Source organism: Melanotaenia boesemani, chromosome 3, assembly GCF_017639745.1.
Source record: "Melanotaenia boesemani isolate fMelBoe1 chromosome 3, fMelBoe1.pri, whole genome shotgun sequence".
Taxonomy (NCBI): domain Eukaryota; kingdom Metazoa; phylum Chordata; class Actinopteri; order Atheriniformes; family Melanotaeniidae; genus Melanotaenia; species Melanotaenia boesemani.
This window is the reverse complement of record NC_055684.1, coordinates 28484203-28504358: the sequence shown is the minus strand read 5'-3', so window position 1 is coordinate 28504358 and position 20156 is coordinate 28484203. Positions and strand designations below refer to the sequence as shown.

At 38.5% G+C, this 20156-nt stretch overlaps 1 protein-coding gene across 1 annotated transcript in view; it reads right to left on the bottom strand.

The window, feature by feature from the left end:
- The window catches only part of LOC121636975 (voltage-dependent L-type calcium channel subunit alpha-1D-like), a 28054-nt gene extending 7971 nt beyond the window's left edge, over positions 1–20083 (bottom strand). The window contains exons 1-3 of the mRNA XM_041980840.1: positions 19776–20083; positions 17975–18080; positions 2973–3112 (exon numbers count right to left, since the gene is read on the bottom strand). Coding sequence (XP_041836774.1) covers positions 2973–3112; positions 17975–18080; positions 19776–20083 — 554 coding nt within the window. The remainder of the gene's footprint in view (positions 1–2972; positions 3113–17974; positions 18081–19775) is intronic.
- Between the last annotated feature and the right edge of the window lie 73 nt (positions 20084–20156).

Sequence of the window (20156 nt, the reverse complement as noted above, 5' to 3'; positions counted from 1 at the left end):
AAGTGGACACCATATTACAGTCTGTCAGACATTCCTCACCTAGCCAGGAGGGAAGATCATCTAGACTCATCACATCAAAAGCTGTGGAGTAAGAGCAGTGAATGAAGTTGCCGATAGGATCTGAAAGGAGTTTTGATGGCCTTAAAGCACAGTCTGCTCCAACTTATGTTATACTGAGTCAGAGCTGGAGCCAAAAATTTCGTGAATCTGGAAGCAATCAGACATGAAATGCTTTGTTCCATAACAAAACAAATGTATAGCAGCAGTAGTGTTTCTGTTTACTGCTGCATTTTAGTAGGATGAGTACATTTGTAGAAAACTGACTTCCATGAATTTCTTAAAGCCATTCTGTGAACCATGCCACTGTATATTAGAAACTTTGTCTTTCAAATAGTTTATTATTCATTAGTTTAAAATTCTTTAACGTTTGATGTGAAAGTTAGACTAGTGAGCTATAAGAATACTGAAAGTTGCAACATTGCAACTGCTGATCAGCTGCCTTTTAATACAACCCCACCACTCAGCCTGATGTCATTAGTAAATGTTTAATAGTTACATGTTTCAGATAGCAAAATGTTCCAGTTTTACAAAAGACGCTTAAAAATGGAGAAATATGTTTTATCACTCATTTCTGCAACTGCAACTTTATTTATAACGCACTTTTAAAACAACAAAGTTGAACAAAGTGCTAATGAGCACATAATAAAATTATTAAAATAAACTAAAAATCAAATAAAAATAAAATTAAATCAAACTAAAATAAAAATAAAATCTGTGTTAAAGGCCAAGCTGAACAGACGGGTTTTAAGATTCAAAAGAGATTTAAAAACAGATATAGCTCTACAAAGGCTGAGCTGATGTCTCAGCACATGATGCTCTACATGTTCAAACCTGTTGATTTGGACATAAAAGCCTACAAGGAGAGAACAGGATTGATAAAATTAATTAGTCTGCAAACTCCCATGTTTGAGAATCCAGCTTTAGACCCTTAATGCATTTATTATATCTAAATCCAATTATACTACCTACATAATGCTAATAATTAGACACTACATTCTCAGTTGCAAATGGTTAAGGTAAAAAATGCATGCTTTTAATAAAGACAAAGTAAGGGTTATAAAAGCATTCATTTTCCTGTTTCTGGGTTGTGGTTCTTGTCATGTCATATTTAGAAATTTTAATTTTCAACCACTGAAAACAAAAAATTAAACTTTTGAACAAAACTATCTAGCACCAGCTTTGTTTTAGAGGTATCTCTGATTATCTGCCTAATTTAAAATATAATCTCTTTTTGGCTAAACTGTGTCGTAGTTATTAACTTTGTTTCTGTATTGAACTGTACTGCTTCTGTGATCTTTTTCTGTGGATTCATCATCACGAATGACGCCTTGCAGAAACATATTTGATCAGTTATTTAAAAAAAAATTGCTGGATATCTCAGCTGGCAGGGCATCTGCCTCCCATGTGGGAGAACAGAGTTTGATTCCCCCAGGGGATGAATATTAACCCTTTGATGCATAGTGTCCACTACATTGAACACATTTTTAAAGGCTGTTTTTAAATGTATGCATGGGTGTGGATCATACATTAGCAACTTCATGGGACATTAGTGAGTCACCAATACTCTGCCACGTATAAAGAATAATTACATTTGATATAGTATATATACATACATTGTAATTACCAAGTTTGCCTCATGCACCAGAGGGTTAAGGGTCTTGCCAAAGGACCCAACTGGTTGGTGATAACCCTCTGGTGCATGAATTATTATAAAACAGTACCACAATTTTTTAAATAAAATATTTTACTTCTACAGACATGCACATTGATGTTTTTCTGTTTTTAATCTTATTTTAATTTTTACTCTGTGTATTGATTTTTCAATTTGATCTCTGAAAATATTTGTAAAATAATATCTTGTCATTTTAATATAATATCAATTTTCTATAAACACATCTGGATCATTGTCTTGTCCCGTTTATCACTGAAGCAAACTTTAGTCTACCCTAAAATAAATGTACCTTATGTTCTTTGGTATGGATTAACTTACATTTTACATCATTTTTTATGTTTTTGATATAAATTCTCTCCTCTTATTTAATTATTTTCTTCATTAGGCATTTAATAAGCACACCTGTACTTTAAACTCCATTGGACCACTAAATGACCTACTTGAATCTGTAAATAGAAGCTACACAAAAGCATTGAAGTCTGTCGGAAAGTGGACCGTCCCTCTGACATCAGATACTGTACCAGCAAAATTATCTCTGTGTCTTTCAGAGATTTAGCAGCAACAGTCAGTCCTCATAGCAGGAGCAGCTTTCTTTGTGTTTGACTCGATGGCAAATCAGCCCAGCATGCAGCACACAGACAGAGATCTGACCTAGCTACCCACTGGACTGTGCGTATTAGAGGAGAGATAGAGGGAAGAAAGAGAGGAAGGAAAGAAAAAAAGAGGAGAAAAGAGAAAATCTGCAATACGGATGAAAATAATAAGAGGAGAGTGTGGAGGAGACATGAATAAGGGCAGAGTGAGGTGGGGATCTGCACAGTGCGGACCGACTGAAATGCGAAAATGGAAGGGGGAAGTAATAAGAAAGAGCTGCATCGACAAAGCAGAGCAGGGTGGGAGTGTGTGACAGACAGTCAGTGAGAGGAGAGGAGAGGGAAAGATGGGAGGGAGAATCGGAGAAGAGATGAAGTATGGAGAAATGGTGACTCACTCCAGTGGTGGTAAAGCTCTGATTTATTCTCTCTGTCTTTTCTGGGTCATATACTGTGGGTGTATCAGGGTCTCTGTTAACACTTGGCCACATGGAGCTGAGGCTTAAGCCACTTCAACTTGTCCTCTCACCAATACTGTAAACTGTCAGACTGTGATCAAGGAACAAACCCTAAGAGACTAAAAAAGATCTGGTCTGCAAAAAGATGCTAAATGTTTTAATGCGGTGGTTTCTTGCCCATTGACTTACCCTATTACCACAATCACGAAATCCAGCATGTTCCAGCCGTTTCTCACATAAGCATTCTGGTGCATCACCAAACCATAAGCGATAATCTTCAGAAAGGTCTCAATTGTGAAAATGATTAGGAAGGCATATTCAACTGTTTCCTGCAGACACATAAAAGAAAAAGAAATGGTTTGCAATGACAGCTACAATGCATAATCATAAAAAATAGTCCAAAACTAATTTCCCTGAGTGGGAAACACTTTGTGACATGTACAACTTTGCAATGTTGACAGGTTTATGTTTTAACTGCTTACCACTGCTATCACTACTTTGTCAAAACTTAACTAACAGTGAAGGTTCATCCAAAGGTCTTGATTTAAGCTCATAAAGTCATACTGAGCTGAGCTGTAAACTACTGGTCAAAAATGTGGGGTCACTTTCCCATTAAATCCAATAGGAAAGACATCACAAACTTTTGACCGGTAGTGTATATGTATAGTGTACATGTACGCTGCTGACATATGAAGATGATGCAGTAAGTAGAGGTCACCCCAGCCTGGTCATAAGAATTTTGAGAGCCCACATATCAAAATTGTTATGGCCTGGTTGTGGCCAACACCTAAAAGAATGACAGCCCTCTTGTTTCTTAGACCTGGATTGCCAGAGGTGGCCGACACATTGACCAACACTAGGCCAGCTGCACACACCGGTGGCCCTGTGCTGGGCCAGAACTTTTTTTTTTGCCACTGGCATTGGATAATGTCTACCTAATGTATACTTTAATCAAGAAATTTGTCATATTCAGCCCAGACTAAAAATGCCTCAACAAAGATGATGCAATAACACTAAAACCATTCATTTTTAACTGCATAACTTATTAACTATTATATAACTTTTAACTAAATAATAATAGTTATAATAATATATTAAACAAAAATCAAATTTAAATAGCTGCAAATCTATTCGAACAGCAGCAACATCAGTGAGCAGTTTTCAAAAGTTACTGCTCAAAACATAACATCCGGTTCTGCTCACACCTTTTACAACAAAAGGAAACATAATGATATGCATGTAACTGGACAACAGACAGAAAGAGAACTAGAACCAATGAGAAAGTAGAAAACTTGTTGACCTGTTGAGGGATAGCCAATGAGAATAAAGGACAAGATTGTTTTTGTTTTATTAGGATGGTATCAGCAGTCTCTTCAGAATAGTGAGAAATTTAATTTCTCAACACACAAACACAAAGTTGTCCTGTAACATTAGGTAAGCTAGGACCACCTGCTTGTCAGCACTTAATTGCTATAAACTTTAAAAACTGGCTCATATCCGGTTGATACACCACCTGCCATACCAGAGGTCAGCCAGCAGTGCCGGCTTGATGCCAGATCTGGCCAAGGCATGTGTTGTGTGGGATGGCCCCTTGCTGAACCTCAGCTGAGCTCTTCATGTATGAAGTTAGCATGTTCTCCTTGTGGTGCCTCCTTTTCTCACAGAGAAAAACCTGCATGTAAGATTAGCTAGTGATTCTGAATGGATTATAGGTATAAATCTTATTGTACATGGTTGTCTTCCTGTCTGTGCCTTACCCTTAAAATACACTGGCCTGAGAGTACCCCACCTTTTGCACAGTGATAGCTGGGACAGACTCCAACTGCCTGTGGTTCAGCTTAACAAATGTAATTAAAAGCATTGCTCTACACCAGCAGTTTTTAATAGGAATGCACTGTGTATTGTGAAACTCTGGGCCCCTACTGGCATGAGAGACAATAATTTGGCTGATAGCTCTGCATTTCAGTGCATACATAGCCCAACAACATTTTTTGAGCCCAACAAAATGAAATGTCCATAATTCTTGCAAGTTTCAGGGCAAAATCATATGACACAACCAGGACACACTAGATAGATATTGGCTACTGCCCCTATCAGCCAATCAGGGTTCTCATTGTTGCAGTATGTCTCACTGTTTCCTCATGTCAGCTCAACTTTCTTTTCAGTTACATACAGATCTGGAGAGCTGATGATTAATATGCACCTATAACTAAACAATTTCTGTACTTAAATCCTAAAAGAGCTAAGAAGATGTTTTTATATGGCAGTAACATGGATCCTGAATATATAACAGGTGGCAGTTGTGACCATTCTGTGCCAGTGTGGAGGAAGAAAGGGCACCAGCAACAAAAAGAAAAAAGAAAAAGTAAACAAAATAACACTAAAGTGGTGAAAATGGATTCCCTAGATTGAAAAACCAGAAGCAGAGAGCTCTTAAAGCATGAATGTATGGGAGAGGAGCGGGAGGTTAAAAAAGGAACAAACACACATTGGATGAAATGGCTTGGATAATCAGTGCTTTTTAGAGGTTATGTGGAGATTAGAAACATGATGTAACTCAGCTGTGCTCCTTTCTCCGGTTGTTTCAAAGGCAGAGAGAACACAGGAACATTAAGCCATCAGGTTGAGGTCGGCTGAGAGTAAAGCAACAGCAGAGGCACACATATCCAAACAAAGGTGGTGTGTGTGTTTCACTGCAGCAAGATGTGTAAGAAACGGGGGGTGGATACACCATAGGTGACTCAGCTTGTTTAGGACAGTCCTGGGACTTCCCTTGAGACCAAGAAGAAATGCTCTTTATTGTTTATTCATGAACCAGGTCAGCATAAACTCAGCACATAGCCGAGTATTTAAACTATGTGTCTATCAGTGCAAAACACTAAATACATTACAGAGAAGAATTTAACTTCTAACCCAGGAAACACAAATGCAAGCTAATGCATATATACATTTCATGGATATCAACCTCTTTTGCCAGGAGGACTCTTTCTGCTCTCTGATCTCTGCAGACACCATAAATGCAAGAGCACCACTGTTTTCCCAACAGCTAACTGCTGATTGTGAGAAGCACTTAGCCCAGAATAGGAGACATGGGCCTCTTTGTTACTGAAGTAAAAGGTTGACTTAAGCTCAAGGCTGCTGAATCTGTGACAGAGCATCCTCAAGCCGCAGGGAGCAGAGAGAACAGAACGATTCATGCAAGGATGGAGGGAAAGTGACAGAGAGACAAGTGAACAATTTTAGAGGCATTTATAAGCAGAAAAGACAGACTGTATACTGATGTTGCAGTTATCAAACAACCAAAATAATAATTAGACAAAATATTACTCAACATGTCTTTAAATTGCAGATGAAGAAGTATTATTGTTATGATGAATTTAGAAAATTAGAAAATCTATCAAGCAATAGATTTACTAATTTAATATATATATATATATATATATATATATGTATATATATATATACTAATTGTATTGTATGTAAAGCATGTTAAATTTATTAGAACATGCAAAGCAACATCATGTTAAAAACTGCATTTTATTATTTCATCAGTATGTTGAGCTGTGAGCAGCAGCAAATAATATGGAAAGACAAGAGAAAGACACCAAAGAAAGCGGCCTTTCGGAGTGACCATAAATACCTCTGACTCATCCTAGTTTATTTGTGCTTTAAAGAAGACCTACTGTAATATTGTGTTGCATTCTCTCACACATTTTATGCATGATTTCAGCAGTACACATGTTTACTTCACTTGCTGATATTCTCTCTGGTACATGCACAAAAGCACGGTTCAACAGACATAAGCACATTTTCAAGTCCTTAAATGCGTCCTAACAGCAAAGTGCTAAACTCACACTGCAGGATGCGACACAGCAAGTCCCTCTTCAACCCCCCCCCCCACGGCCACAGCCCCAACTGGACTTCCTTTGCTACAGGGTGGGTGTTAACATCTACAGACACACTTAGTTCATCTCACAGCTGATCAGTTCACCATGTGACATATGATGCTGCTAACCCGCTGAACCATGCACTCTCCTCCATAACTCGCCATATGACTGAGCCAGGAGGACAGCAGTAATGTGAACACATTAACAGTTCAGAGCGGCATGTCCACACTCCTCATCAGCTGCAGTTTATCTTTCCTGTGCAGGAAATGGAAACACAAAATACAAAAGACAATAATGAAACCTTGCCTTACAGTTATAGCACCACTGGTTAAAGACTGAAATCCATCACTCAAGTTAAACGCAAAAAGATCCTTCGTGAGGAAAAAGCAAAACCTAACAATGAAATGAAATGAAAAACACTTATTATAGTTACAAAAAAAACTAAGTTTGAAATAATAATTAGGACTTTTTGAAAAGGAGATTCCTTATTTCTGCTGAGTTGTATGACAAACATGACACCCACTCTGTCTATTTCTTAAACTATTCAAAATAACACAACTTCCTCCATTCTACATACAATCTTACTAAAAATACTAGCTCAAACAAGCACACTGCAGTTAAAACTCCAAAAAAAATGAAATTTTGGTAGCATGAAAAAAATAAATATCATGGAAAACACTCTGTATGACTTAAATACATATCAAATTAAGTCATTGAAGTTACTTTTCATGGTAATGAAATCAGCTCTACAACTCAGAAAAAAGGGCTTATATTGAGTATGTGGTTGCAAAATGTTAGAAAACAGACTTTTCTGACTTTGGGTTGTTTACCCTGCAAACCTGAAGAAAATATTAGAAATGCTTGGATAAATCAAACCGGAAATATTGCATTATGATCTTCAAAGGATTATTAAGCATTTTGACAGTCAGATTGATTTCAGTTGGATAGATAGAATATTTGTCCATGTAAACTTAGCTACTGTGTCAGTTTCAAGAAAAGGGACCTGATTATATTTAAGGGCGGTACTTAAATAAATAAATAAATAAATAAATAAATGAATGAATGAATGAATGAATGAATGAATGAATGAATGAATAAATAAATAAAATGTGTATTAATCCTAGAAGACAATTATATTGCTGAAGAATAAATTACCGAAAGAAGTTTTAAAAAGGGAGGTGTCCAGGAGGCATCCTGACCAGATGGCTAAGCCACCTCATCTGGCTCCTCTCAATGCGGAAGAGCAGTGACTCTACACCGACCCCCAATTTACACTGGGTGCATGTGCGCCGTGTTACGGCTGCGCCTCAGCCTTCGCAACTATTCACAGCCCGTTCTTTCGGCCAATGGTCTGGTTAACACTGGGCATGCCGAGGTGCCTGTCAGAAGCATTACAGAAACACCTTGTTAAGGCTAAACATATGCATCCAGAACGCATCAATTCAGCAATTCAGATAGAGGCAGACAGGAAATCAGATACGGGAGCAGTGTAAAAGCTACCGATAATTTTCAAAATAAAAGCCACCATGCAGATTTGTGCTTAGGTCTTTAACCACTACCCACAACTCGTAACCATAGGTGAAGGTAGGAACGTAGATCGACTGGTAAATCAAGTGCTTTGCCTTTTGGCTCAGTTCCTTCATCATCATGACAGACCAATGCAGATTCCGCATCGTTGTAGACGCCGCACCAATCTGCTTTTGGTCCTGTCCTGTCGGACAGGGACAGGGCAGTTTGTACAAGGGGGTCCGGCACGCCATAGTCCTGGAGCAAACCCACAGGAGTCCCAGGGGACACAGTCAAATGCCTTCTCCAAGTCCACAAAGCACATGTAGACTGGTTGAATAAACTCCCATGCCCCCTCCAAGACCCTGAAGAGGGTGTAGAGCTGGTCCACTGTTACCGTCCTCGACCTGGACGAAAACCATGCTGCTCCTCTTCAATCCAAGGTTCGACTATCTGATGGACCCTTCTCTCCAGGACACCTGAATAGACCTTACCAGGGAGGTAATGGTGGACCAGAATTTCCTTGAAACCGTTAAGTCATTTTCCATGGCGTCTCCAAACTCCTCCCATGCCAGAGTTTTTGTCTTAGCGACCAGCAATGCCGTGTTCCTCTTATCTTATCCCGGAGTTCAACAGGGCAAAAAGGCCCGATGGGACTCCTTCTTCAGCTTGACAACATCCCTCACTGCTGGTGTCCACCATCGAGTTTGGGGATTTTTTGCCACAACACCGACACCGATGACCTAATGGCCACGTCTCCAGCTGGCGGCCTCAACAACAGAGGTACAGAACACAGTCCACTTGGACTCAATGTCCCCCGTTTCACCCTGGTTGAAACTCTGCCGGAGATGGGCGTTAAAACTCTTTCTGACAGGGGGCTCTGCCAGACCTTCCCAGTAGACCCTCACAACAAGTTTGGATCAGCCAGGCCTGACCAGCATCCTTCCCCACCATGTGAGCCAACTCACCACCAGGTGGTGATCAGTTGACAGCTCTGCCTCTCTCTTCACCTGAGTGTCCAAGACATGCAACCACAAGTCTGATGATATGACTACAAAGTCAATCATCGAACTGCGGCTCAGAGTGTCCTGGTGCCAAGTGCGCATGTGGACACTCTTGTGCCTGAACATGGTGTCCGTTATAGACACTCCAGAATGAGCACAGGAGTGCAATAACAAAACACCACTTGGATTCATATATTCATATCAAAGGCCTGGCCACCAGACACTCGCCTCCATGCCCCACTTTCCCGCCTGGCTCCAGAGAGGGGATCCGGTGACCAACGTCCAGGCAAGGGAAACCTGGATCTATTAATTTGACTCATCATGTGGGTCTGTTGAGCCATGTTTTGTCTGGTCCCTCCCCTGGAGACCTGGTTGCCATGGGTGACCCTACCAGGGGCATGAAGCCTCCAACAACATAGCTCCTAGGATCTTCAGGACATGCTAACTCTCCTACCGAGGTAAGGTGGCAGCTCAGGAGGAGTAATTATTTACCAGCAAAACAACTGCACATCAGTCAGTCTGAGTCTGCAACACTGACAGTCAAGAACCAACAGAAAGCTTGTTTAATGTTTAATGTTTAAAAGCTTCATTTTCTTGTTTGGAATAAAAAGTTAGGGGTTGAAAATAAATACTTGCCTGATCCCATGACACAAACCATATGTATACTCCGTGAATCCTGTAACAAACCTATTTTGCATAAATAAATTAAACAAATTTAATGTTTTAGTGATTTCATAACCACCTGATTGTTACTACACTATATGTGCGTGTCCAGACATCCAAGCATGTGGCGGCAAGCCCAGAGTCACATGAGTCAGAGTGACATTATGCATGTTTAATTTCTGTGTATGACCAGAACACTTACACGCAGAGCAAATACAATGAGCTGCAAGCCATACAAATGTTGGTGCAAGCTGTATGTGGTCCAGTGTGTGGAACTCACACTTTGTGTAAGCTCTACAAACTAATAAATCTGGCAATGGAAGAGTTTGACAGCCAGTTTGTCCTGTATGTTAAAAAATGATAGTATTATTTTGTATCGGATGCTCTCAATAAAAATATATTTTCTCACTCTCTTGCAATCATCTTTGCTTCCCCTCTCCTGTCTATATGGATCAGTCAGGGCCATCCAGCCAAGCAAGCCAAGTGAGAACAGCCAGCATTTAGTGCTCCTTCACTGCCTCCTCCAGCAGATTTGAACAGAATATAAGTGTGCTTGAATGTGCAGTCTATATTAAGATGGCTGTTCAAGTGTGTGCTGTGCAGCTGTCTTTTGCAGCTTTAAAAAAGGCCTATTGTGTTAAGAGTGAAATATATGTTTAGATGCCACACCACACACTGTGTAACAGCTACATCTAAGCTCAGACAAAGTTGTGCACAGAGACGTTTATATGCATGTGGAGCACTGTGGGGGTGGACAGAAGCTCTATGAGGATGTAGCTGTTGCTCTGCCAAGGAAAACACAAGAGCAGGTCATCTTAAGGAATCAAAAAGATGTATGATAGGAAAAAAAGAGCTACCTGATGTACTATATATATATATATATATATATATATATATATACACTACCGTTCAAAAGTTTGGGGTCACTTCCCTATTGAATCCCATGGCAAAGTGACCCCAAACTTTTGAACGGTAGTGTATATATATATATATATATACATCCATCTATTATCTATACCGCTTTGTCCAATGAAGGTTCGCAGGGAAGTTGGAGCCTCTCTCTCTCTCTCTCTCTCTCTCTCTATATATATATATATATATATATATATATATATATATATATATATATAATCACAAAATTATAATCTATTGTTTTCTCCAAAACTGTTTTTTGTTGCCTTTTTGTGGTACAAGATATTAAATTAAGTCCAGAGACAACACAGTGTCCTTGCATTTTGTATTTTGTGAAGATAATGAAATGAGGCAACAAAGACCGCATTTGGATATCAGGGCTGGAGTTCAACTCAGATTTTAAGCAGCTTTACTCAAAGAAATGCCACTGAAATCTTACTAAAATGCCATTTTAGGATTCAGTGGCTCTTCCTTGTTATTGTCTGTGGGGTTTTTATGTTTTTTGTTCTATGTTATCATGATGTTCTTATTTCCGTGTTTTATATCTCATGTGTTCTATGTTTGGGTGGTTTAGTTTGTGTTCATATCATGCTTCTGTCCTTTTGCTTGCATGTTAGTTATATTTTACACAGGTATATTTTATGACAGGGAAAGTATATGGTTCAGTTACACTAGCTCTGCTGAGGTTGTAACAACATGTGGAAAGTTCAGACAGCAGCATGAGGACTGAGCTCATTAAAGTCATCTTGTGTTAATTGTGTTTAAATGTGCCAGTATTTACATAACAGCTGAGTAGAGGAACAGATATATATATGCAGCAGTACTAGATAACCCCAAGCTCTGCAGATGGCCCCAAGTTCTCTACTAAACAGGAGGCCCTCTGATGCAAGACTCTTTAAAAGACTCCAGGCATTCCTGATAGAAACAGAAAGTACATCCTACTGAAACAGTCCCTTCACATAAAAGGGATGTCATCATGATTACTTGATTTCACAATTAATCGCTGTATAAAATTAGCCAATTAATTAAGGATGAAGATTCCTTTAATATCATAATTTTCTATTAAGGATCATGACAGAAAGGCAGACATCAGCATAACTTGAGCACAGAGCAAAGTTACACAACATCCGCATGTTACCACTTGTGCTGCTTCCTTTTCCTTTTGTGTGTGTTTCAGAAGCGGTGTGTTATTAGGTGTCATTGTGGAGGATGGCTTGCCAGCCTGTAAAGCATGTCATAAAAGTAGTAATAAAATTTTATTTATAAAGCACTGTTCATGGAAAAAGTAGCACAAAATGCTGTCCACAAAAAAACTATTTTTGAAAATTAAAAACACGAGCCATCAAACACTCAAGTTAGAACAATTTAGGAAACACACAAGCTCAATCATACTTTCTCTTTCTCTGTCTCATACACACACCCACTAAGTACCCATAGACCTCCCAAGGTGGAAGACCGCCATAAGGAAATCATTGGAGAAAAAAAATATAAATAAATAAAAAAAAATAAAAAGTAATTAGTTAAGTAAGTAAATAAAATAAAATAAAATAAAATAAAATCTTAAAACATTAACAAGTAATACAACAATATATATAAAACATACATAAAAGAGTTCATACCATGTACTTGGGTAAAATAGATAGAAAACATTTAAATGAGAGTACAAAAGGCTAAATAAATAAGTAGTAATTAAACTGAATAAATAAATAAATAAGTAATAACAAATTAATATATAAATAAATATCTAAAGACAATAAAAATTAGTCAAAAGCTTAGCTAAAAAATGAGGTCTTCAGCCTCTTTTTTAAAAACATCAACAGTCTCTGCAGCCCTTCTCTGGCAGGCTGTTCCACAGACATGGGCTGTGATGATGGAACAAGGCTTTATCGTGAGTTTTAGCTCTCACTTTAGCAACAATTAAAAAGCTGGTACTAGAGGAACTCTGGGTCCACAAGAGCTCATAATTTAAAAGCAGGTTGGATATATAAGAATGCCCAAGACCATTGAGATATTTATAATGTACTAAAAGAACCTCAAATCCTAAAATCCTGAAATACATGGGCTTTACAGTAATCTATTCTACTGGAGATTAAATAGTTATTTGTTGTTTCATATGTAGAAATAAGCATATAAAGGAAGATATTTTTCTTAGATCTAGTGTTTAAAAAAATGTCTTTACAAATCCGTCTGCAGGTTTATTGGAAAATAGTTGATCAAAGAAACAGGATATAATTCTTTATGGAAACATAACAATTTCATTAGCATGCTGGATGTCTTATAATTTGAAGTGTACATATATTCTACAGCATTTTTGCATTTCTCATGGGTTATTGTCATGATAGCTGGTGACTTTTACACATTTACTTCACATATCTTATTATATTTTACATATCTGTTATGTATCTTTAAGATGCACAAAATAACACATTAGAGTGGCAACTTTAAAACTTTGGAGACAATAAATTTGTCTTGAGAGCCCTGAATAAGCTTGAAGAGTTATATAGAAATGTAACAACAATGACATAGTTTCTTGGAACAGCTGATTACTTTCAGCATAATAACATATGAAAAAGCTCAACAAGATATCCAGAAATTAAACTATATTATGAGGATTGACTGGGATTTTGTTTTACATCTCACACAATTTTAAATTATGTTAAATTATTTATAGGAATTTTTCATAATCAAAGTACCAAACTAATTAAACTAATTCTTGTTTTTCCACTTTAAGGAGGTCTGTCTGATGCTGTTCTGCTAGTCTACACAATCCTTTCTGCACAATCACATGAACTACTGCAGCTCTGACTCTCGTTTTGCTCTCGTCTCTCTCTGAGTCACACACTCACGTGCAAACACAACCTCATGCTTGCACACACATGCAAAAATACACATTCAAGATAACAAGCAGGGACAGTGCTAGTGTGAGCAGCAAATGAGCAGTTACGTTAAGTGACTAAACACATTCTTCTACCATCATCTCCACAGGAGTCCCCAGTCCAGACGTTGTTGCTTGTGCCAGCCATTACACTCACACATACAGAGCCAAATGCTTCATTCGACTCAAACGTGTACACATTTCTGCAACACAATATGCACCCAAAACACTGGCATTTCAACCAAAGTAGCTTGACTCATGTAATACATGTAATCTGTAATCTTGATTTGACTTTGAACCCAGTTTAAGGACAACTAAACAGAGCCATGACTTTTTATTGTCTCAAAAACCTAAACTTCCTATACTGAATTACAGCTGCTTGCAAGATATGGTAAAAAAAAAAATGCTTGTGAGTTAGTAAATTACCTCCTGGCATTTGTTTTTTACTTCAGTGACACAGAGCTTTAAGAACACAACACAAAGGCAATGAGGCTTGAACACACAAACAGGTCAGATGAAGCAGGTGAAGGTAAACTAATATCTTAAATAAGATTTGGGTAATAAGCCTATTCCAAGTCCACAAAACATATGTAGGCTGGACAGTTAAACCCTCATGACTCCCTTAGCAACTCTGTGAGGGTAAAGATCTGGTCTGCTGTTTCACAACCTGGACAAAAGCCACACTGCTCCTCCTTGATCCTCACACAGTCGAACTTGTTCACAGTGAGCACAGTTGGTTTCTTAGGCCAACATATTCAGCACATGATATGGTGGTTTGTGACTGTGTGGGAAGCAGTTTGGATGAAAGTCAGCCCCTTGAAGTCTGAGACCATGGTTCTCAACCAGAAAAGGGTGGTGTTGTCTTTCTGGGTTGTGAATGAGCCTTTGATAAGTCATGGTAGGATGGAACAAGACAGACTGATGGACTGGGGTTTCATCAGCTGTGATTAGGACACTGCCGGTCTGAACACATGCACATATCTAATGAGATGATATTCCAACTCCTTTAGCTAAAATGCATAGAGTGCACTCTCTAAGAATAAATTTCAGCATAAGGGGATGAATTCTGTTGTAATTACTTGGTATCAAATTTTAAATTACACAGTTAAGCCAGGTAGAACAATATTTGTTTTATATTAATAAGTTATTTTAAAAATTTGAGGAAATTATTCAAATGCACACAAAAGAGAAAAAAAAACTTAAATTCTAAATGTCCAAATGTAAAATTCATTAAAGCTGTGAGCCTTCTGCTAAATTCAAAATGGCTGTTTTGTTAGTTTTAGCATGGGCATCTCAGTCTTTGTCTGTCCTTTTGTCCCCAGCTACGATAAATGGCTCTGTGACCCAAGAGTTATGCAATAACAATGATATACAGTGATATGGACATGGACACAACCTGATACCAGATGCAATTCGCTGCATGTTGCCTTATGAATGATGAGAAGTATGAATCATTCACCATGAAAAGGTCATTGTTTTGCTCAGCCACCTTCAGCAGTAGCTGCCTGGGGTGATGAGTCTCAGAGAGATAAGGCAGAAATGACCTTAAAGCAAAGGCAGTGGCGTTGCAGACTATTTGTCTGTCCCTTAGACAAGGTGGATGTGGAGGAGACACGGTCATGTGCAGGATGGGTTGTGTGTCTGCTTTTTACTTTTGCAGTGAAATGACTGAACAAAGAAAGAGCAACAGGGGTGTGAGCTGAGCCAGAGAGGAATGAAAATATGACAAGGTTTGCTGTCACTTTGCACATGTGCATGTGTGTATTTGTGTGCTGACTGCATCCAGTTACTCACTTGTGCCTCCTGGTGGTACTAAGACCCCAATCTTTTGCCCTCTGTTCTGCCTGAGGAGGAAATTGCTTTCTATTTATAATGAGATGCTGCATTTAACCAAGCCACACTAACAAGACGGGCAGACTGTTCAAGACTTCATGACTTTGCAAGAGTGTAATGTTGGAGCAGCTCTGCAGCACCTCAACACGGTAGACACACACTTATTCAGTATTTTACCCCATGATTTAATAATAATAGACAATGCACATGAACTCAGAATGCACTTATGAATGTGTTTACAAGTCCACAACTCTAGACATCAGCTTAATGCTGGTTTTTACTATGTGTGTTGAAAGCTACACCACATTTTAATGTGTCACTGAGTAAAAACCTGCATGGTTCAGTAGCTGTGTGATACAATTTGATCCTTGCTTTACACATTAGGGAAAATAGAGCCCCAGTTCAGGTTTCATATCAGTCCTCAGTCCACCTGTGTGGCTGCAGAGCGGAGTAGTGTGAAATCACACTCCTCACTACAGTCTTGCCTGCTGGCTGCTAATGCAAAACTAGCTCAGCACTTTTCTCCCTCAAGCTCCTCCTGTGACTATAGCATGAGTTCTGTAGAACAACTGAGGCCAAACCTGGCACACCTGCCCTTTAAAAGTACTCTACTGTTCAGCCTCTGCTGAAAAGGGAAAGATTGCATTATTCACCCTCTGGTAAGTGATTTAGTGTTGACACAGCAGAATTAAACCAAAGTACTGTGCAAGGAGTGTAATGTCTGAAGCACTGGAAAATAATGTGTATAACTGTGAAGAAAAAGCGTGCATTGGAAAGATAAAAAAAGGCACTTGCACGTTTATGCAGCTGTGTCCTAATAATATGGATTACATAAAGGAGTTATAAATCATTTCATATCAGCTCATCTACTTGTCCTTTTATCATAATGACCTTGTTTATGAAGCATGCAAGCCGTGTCAGTTGTCTTGTTTGGTCCAGGATCCTGTCAGACAGTTGGCTTTTCAGTTCATTCTTAATGGATGCATGCATAAATTCAATCTGACACTCATATTTAGAGCAGAGTTATACCTGCTCCATTAAAATGGAATGATTAATACTACACAGCAGTATCATAACAGGCTCAGATTACATCAATAATATAACCACCTAACAGTGCCACCACATTTAGCTTTTTGTACAGTAAGAGCAAAAATAAAATGTGTAAGTTTGCATATTTACTAATAAGCTGGGGTAAATCTATTTAGTCCTTACTTACATAAATGCTAAAATGATCCTAAGACATGTGGACACATGAATAAAAATGTTAGTGACATTGTATCATAATACTTATAATTCAAAATGGACCAGTGATTTAGAGGCTGTGCAAAAAGTAATGGCTGAGAAAAAAGTAAGCACCTGCCCGTAATACACACATGGTCCATTAATAAAGAAGCAGAGCTCAGCTGCTCCAAATAAACCATTTCTCTTCTAATAAAAAACAAATAAACAAATGAAAATAAATTCATCAGAATAGTCCATTTTTATATTTTATACCCAATTGACTTTTCTTCTAGCTGTTACTGTGAAGAAATTTGGCCTCTTTTACTCTTGATTCCAAGTAAACCTGACTACATACTGTATATTAGACAGTGTAACATCCCAGATGCCCCACTTTTCTCTGAAGCACTGGTGCTGCATAAACAGACACCCAGATGTCACCCTCCAGGAGGTCACACTGATAGCAATACACCTGACTTCACTAAGGTGTACAAGACTTACTTTTAACCAAAGCTGTGGCTTCTCTTACACAGCAGCACAACAGAGGAGCGCTCCTGTCAGTCATGCACAGAAGACTGGTAACCCTCTTTCAAACCTAAATAAAGCTAACCAAAACATTCAAAAGTCTGCAAACACATGGCGCACACTCATCATTAATCATTCAACACTACAGTTTAATTCTGCTCTTGCAAGCACCACATTCTGTGTGTCTGTCTGGCTTGTAGAAAGTACACTCATCCTCGGGAGTGGAACAATGCTTACAACACTACATTGCCCATAATTCATCATATAGACATAAATGTACAAGGTGCACAGAGTGGTGCAGTGACAAGAAAATTCTAAAAATAGAACGCTGAATAAAACCTCTGTACAGGAAAACTGTGACATGATAAAGCACCAGGTCCAAGTGTTTCTCTCTGTAGGCACAGCATATACGTTGCATCTGCATAATAAAGCTATATGCTGAAAACGGTCTGAACGCAAAGTCTTGCTATTCCTGCAAAACTACTGACTATTTCTACATTTCACAAGGGCGATGTACTCAAACTTTACCACCTGAGAAAGTTTTAAGGAGATAGAACACTGTAAAGGTAAATTATTAGATAAAGACGTGGTGGCAAAAGAAGTATTTACAGACAAGAATCCATTTTTTATGTTCCTTACAAATAGTCCGTTTATTTGCAAGATAGTAGAAAGTTTAAAAAAAAAACTAAAATAAGAGATTTTAAAACTATGTGCAAAAATTGGCCCCTGAAATAGAAAAGATTTTAAAAACATAATCAGACTACTCACCAGATCATGGTTTGTGGAGTTGGAGTCATCTTCAGGAAAAGGGACATAAACAGCTAAGGCCATACAGTTGGCAAAAATAGCAATCAATATAAAGATATCAAATGGCCTGAAAAAAGCAGTTAAGGAAATTACTTTAAAAAATGAACTAACACAACAACAATATATTACAGTTAAAATAAAATGCATGAGTTGCGTAACTAATAATAATATTAAAGCACAGTATAGTATTCCTTGCATTATTTTTCTTTTAACCTGCGTGAATAAAGATTTCATCTGGGTTAGCTTTCCTACCAACCAAAGGCACTAGTATGACCTAGCTGTCATTTAGTGCCTCACTACTAGTCTATGTTTTTCTCCCTTTACTTATCTAGTTCACCATTGTGCTTGTGATTGCTCTGGCATCAAACTAAGAATGAGTAGCTGCTTCTCTCTGTGATATTTTGGACCATTCAATTGATGATTTAGAACAAAGTGAGCAAACTGAATTTAAGGACAGACTGTGGCATCTGGGGCAGCAAAGCACAGTATAAAAACAATGTGATTTTAACTATACTAAGACTATGGATTAAAAAATGTTTTAATTATTAACTGAACCTAAATTAAAGGCAAGATTTTGTTTAATTTGTTGAATGGTAAAACATTAATATTTACTCATTTTTATTAACTGTCATTCAGACACTTGGACCTCATTACTGTGTGTAGTTTTTCAAAGACCTTGCAGAGAATATATCTTGTTTATCCCAGAGGAATTAGCATTTTTCAGTAAACACAAAATAATGTTGTGATGCATCTCTGTCGTTGTCATAAGGGAAGCTCTTTAACAACATTTGATGGCTATTGTGGAAGTAAACCTGCCTGAGCCATCTCTACCACTCGATTTAGATGTGTAATTTCAAAAGTGACTATAAGTTGTCCAAATTTTGATGCATTTACCATTAAATGGCATTTCATCCTGTACTTGAAAAACCTTTATTCTTATTGATATAACCACATGAAAAAACACAAAGAATAACTTTTCCCTAGCTTTTTACTTAGTAAGGACATTAAAGAGTTAAGCAACAAGCCCTATGGTGAAGCAGTCGTGATGCAGCATCTACATGCCCCACTAATGTTTCAGGATACAGGGCATGGTGACTTTCACTTTATCTTTACTGGAGAAATGCACTTGGCCTTTATTTCTCACCAACGACAGTAACATATGGCTTGAAAAACATTAACCAATTCCTTCATGACACCTTTAAATCAACAATGCAACGCAATATATAGCCACACTAAGAACCTTGTTTGTTTTTTTTCCTGATAATAGAACAGTGTGGGGTACAATAAAACTTCTATTTCTCTGAGGGATCTTCCCAAAGGGATTATTAAAGTTGTCTGAAGCCTGAAATTCACAACATGTGGGGTGTGAATATGTAAACATGTAAAGCTCCTGCTACCTGCTTATTTTCACTATTGAAAAACAAAAGACAATTGCAATAATTCAAATTTATCCATCTAACAAATTGTCTATAAAGACTAGAAACTATCCACCAGTGATTATTATACCTCTACCTGGCAATATTCTAAATCAAAGCGCATGTAATTTGTACTGATATAAAAAGAAAAACAGATTTTTTTTTCTTCTGTTTTTATTCAACTTGACTATGTTTAGTTTTTCTGGTCGATTAACTGGTTATCAAAATGCTCCAACTGCTTAATTGCCCTCTAATAAATTTGGCTCAATAATCAAGGAGTGATCTTTGTTAGGATCATCTAAAAATCTAACACTGACCCACCACCACAAAAACACAGTAAAGGATACTTCCACTCCACCAGGCTGATACAGGCCCTACGTATGGGGTTGTTGAGGTTGAGGCAGAACAGAGCCCTTGGTGGCCTGCTGTTGGCATTACTGCCCTGTTTCTTGCTTTTTGCATACTGCTGCCGCTTCTTCTGAGCCAACGCACCAACCGGGATGGTGGTGGTTGCTGGGGCAGGTGGAGCGGCAGGAGCCGGTGGTGCTGCAGGAGCTGGGGCAGGGGGCGGAGCCGGGGCAGGGGCAGGGGTTGAAGCAGGAGGAGCTTCTGGGGCTGTGGGGGCTGGGTCTGGGGCAGGCCCGTTGGCGCTCATGGTGTTGGAGTGGCTCTTTGAGGAGCATCCAGCAGCATGGATCTGCCAGGGTAGACAGGGAGGCTAGAGAAGG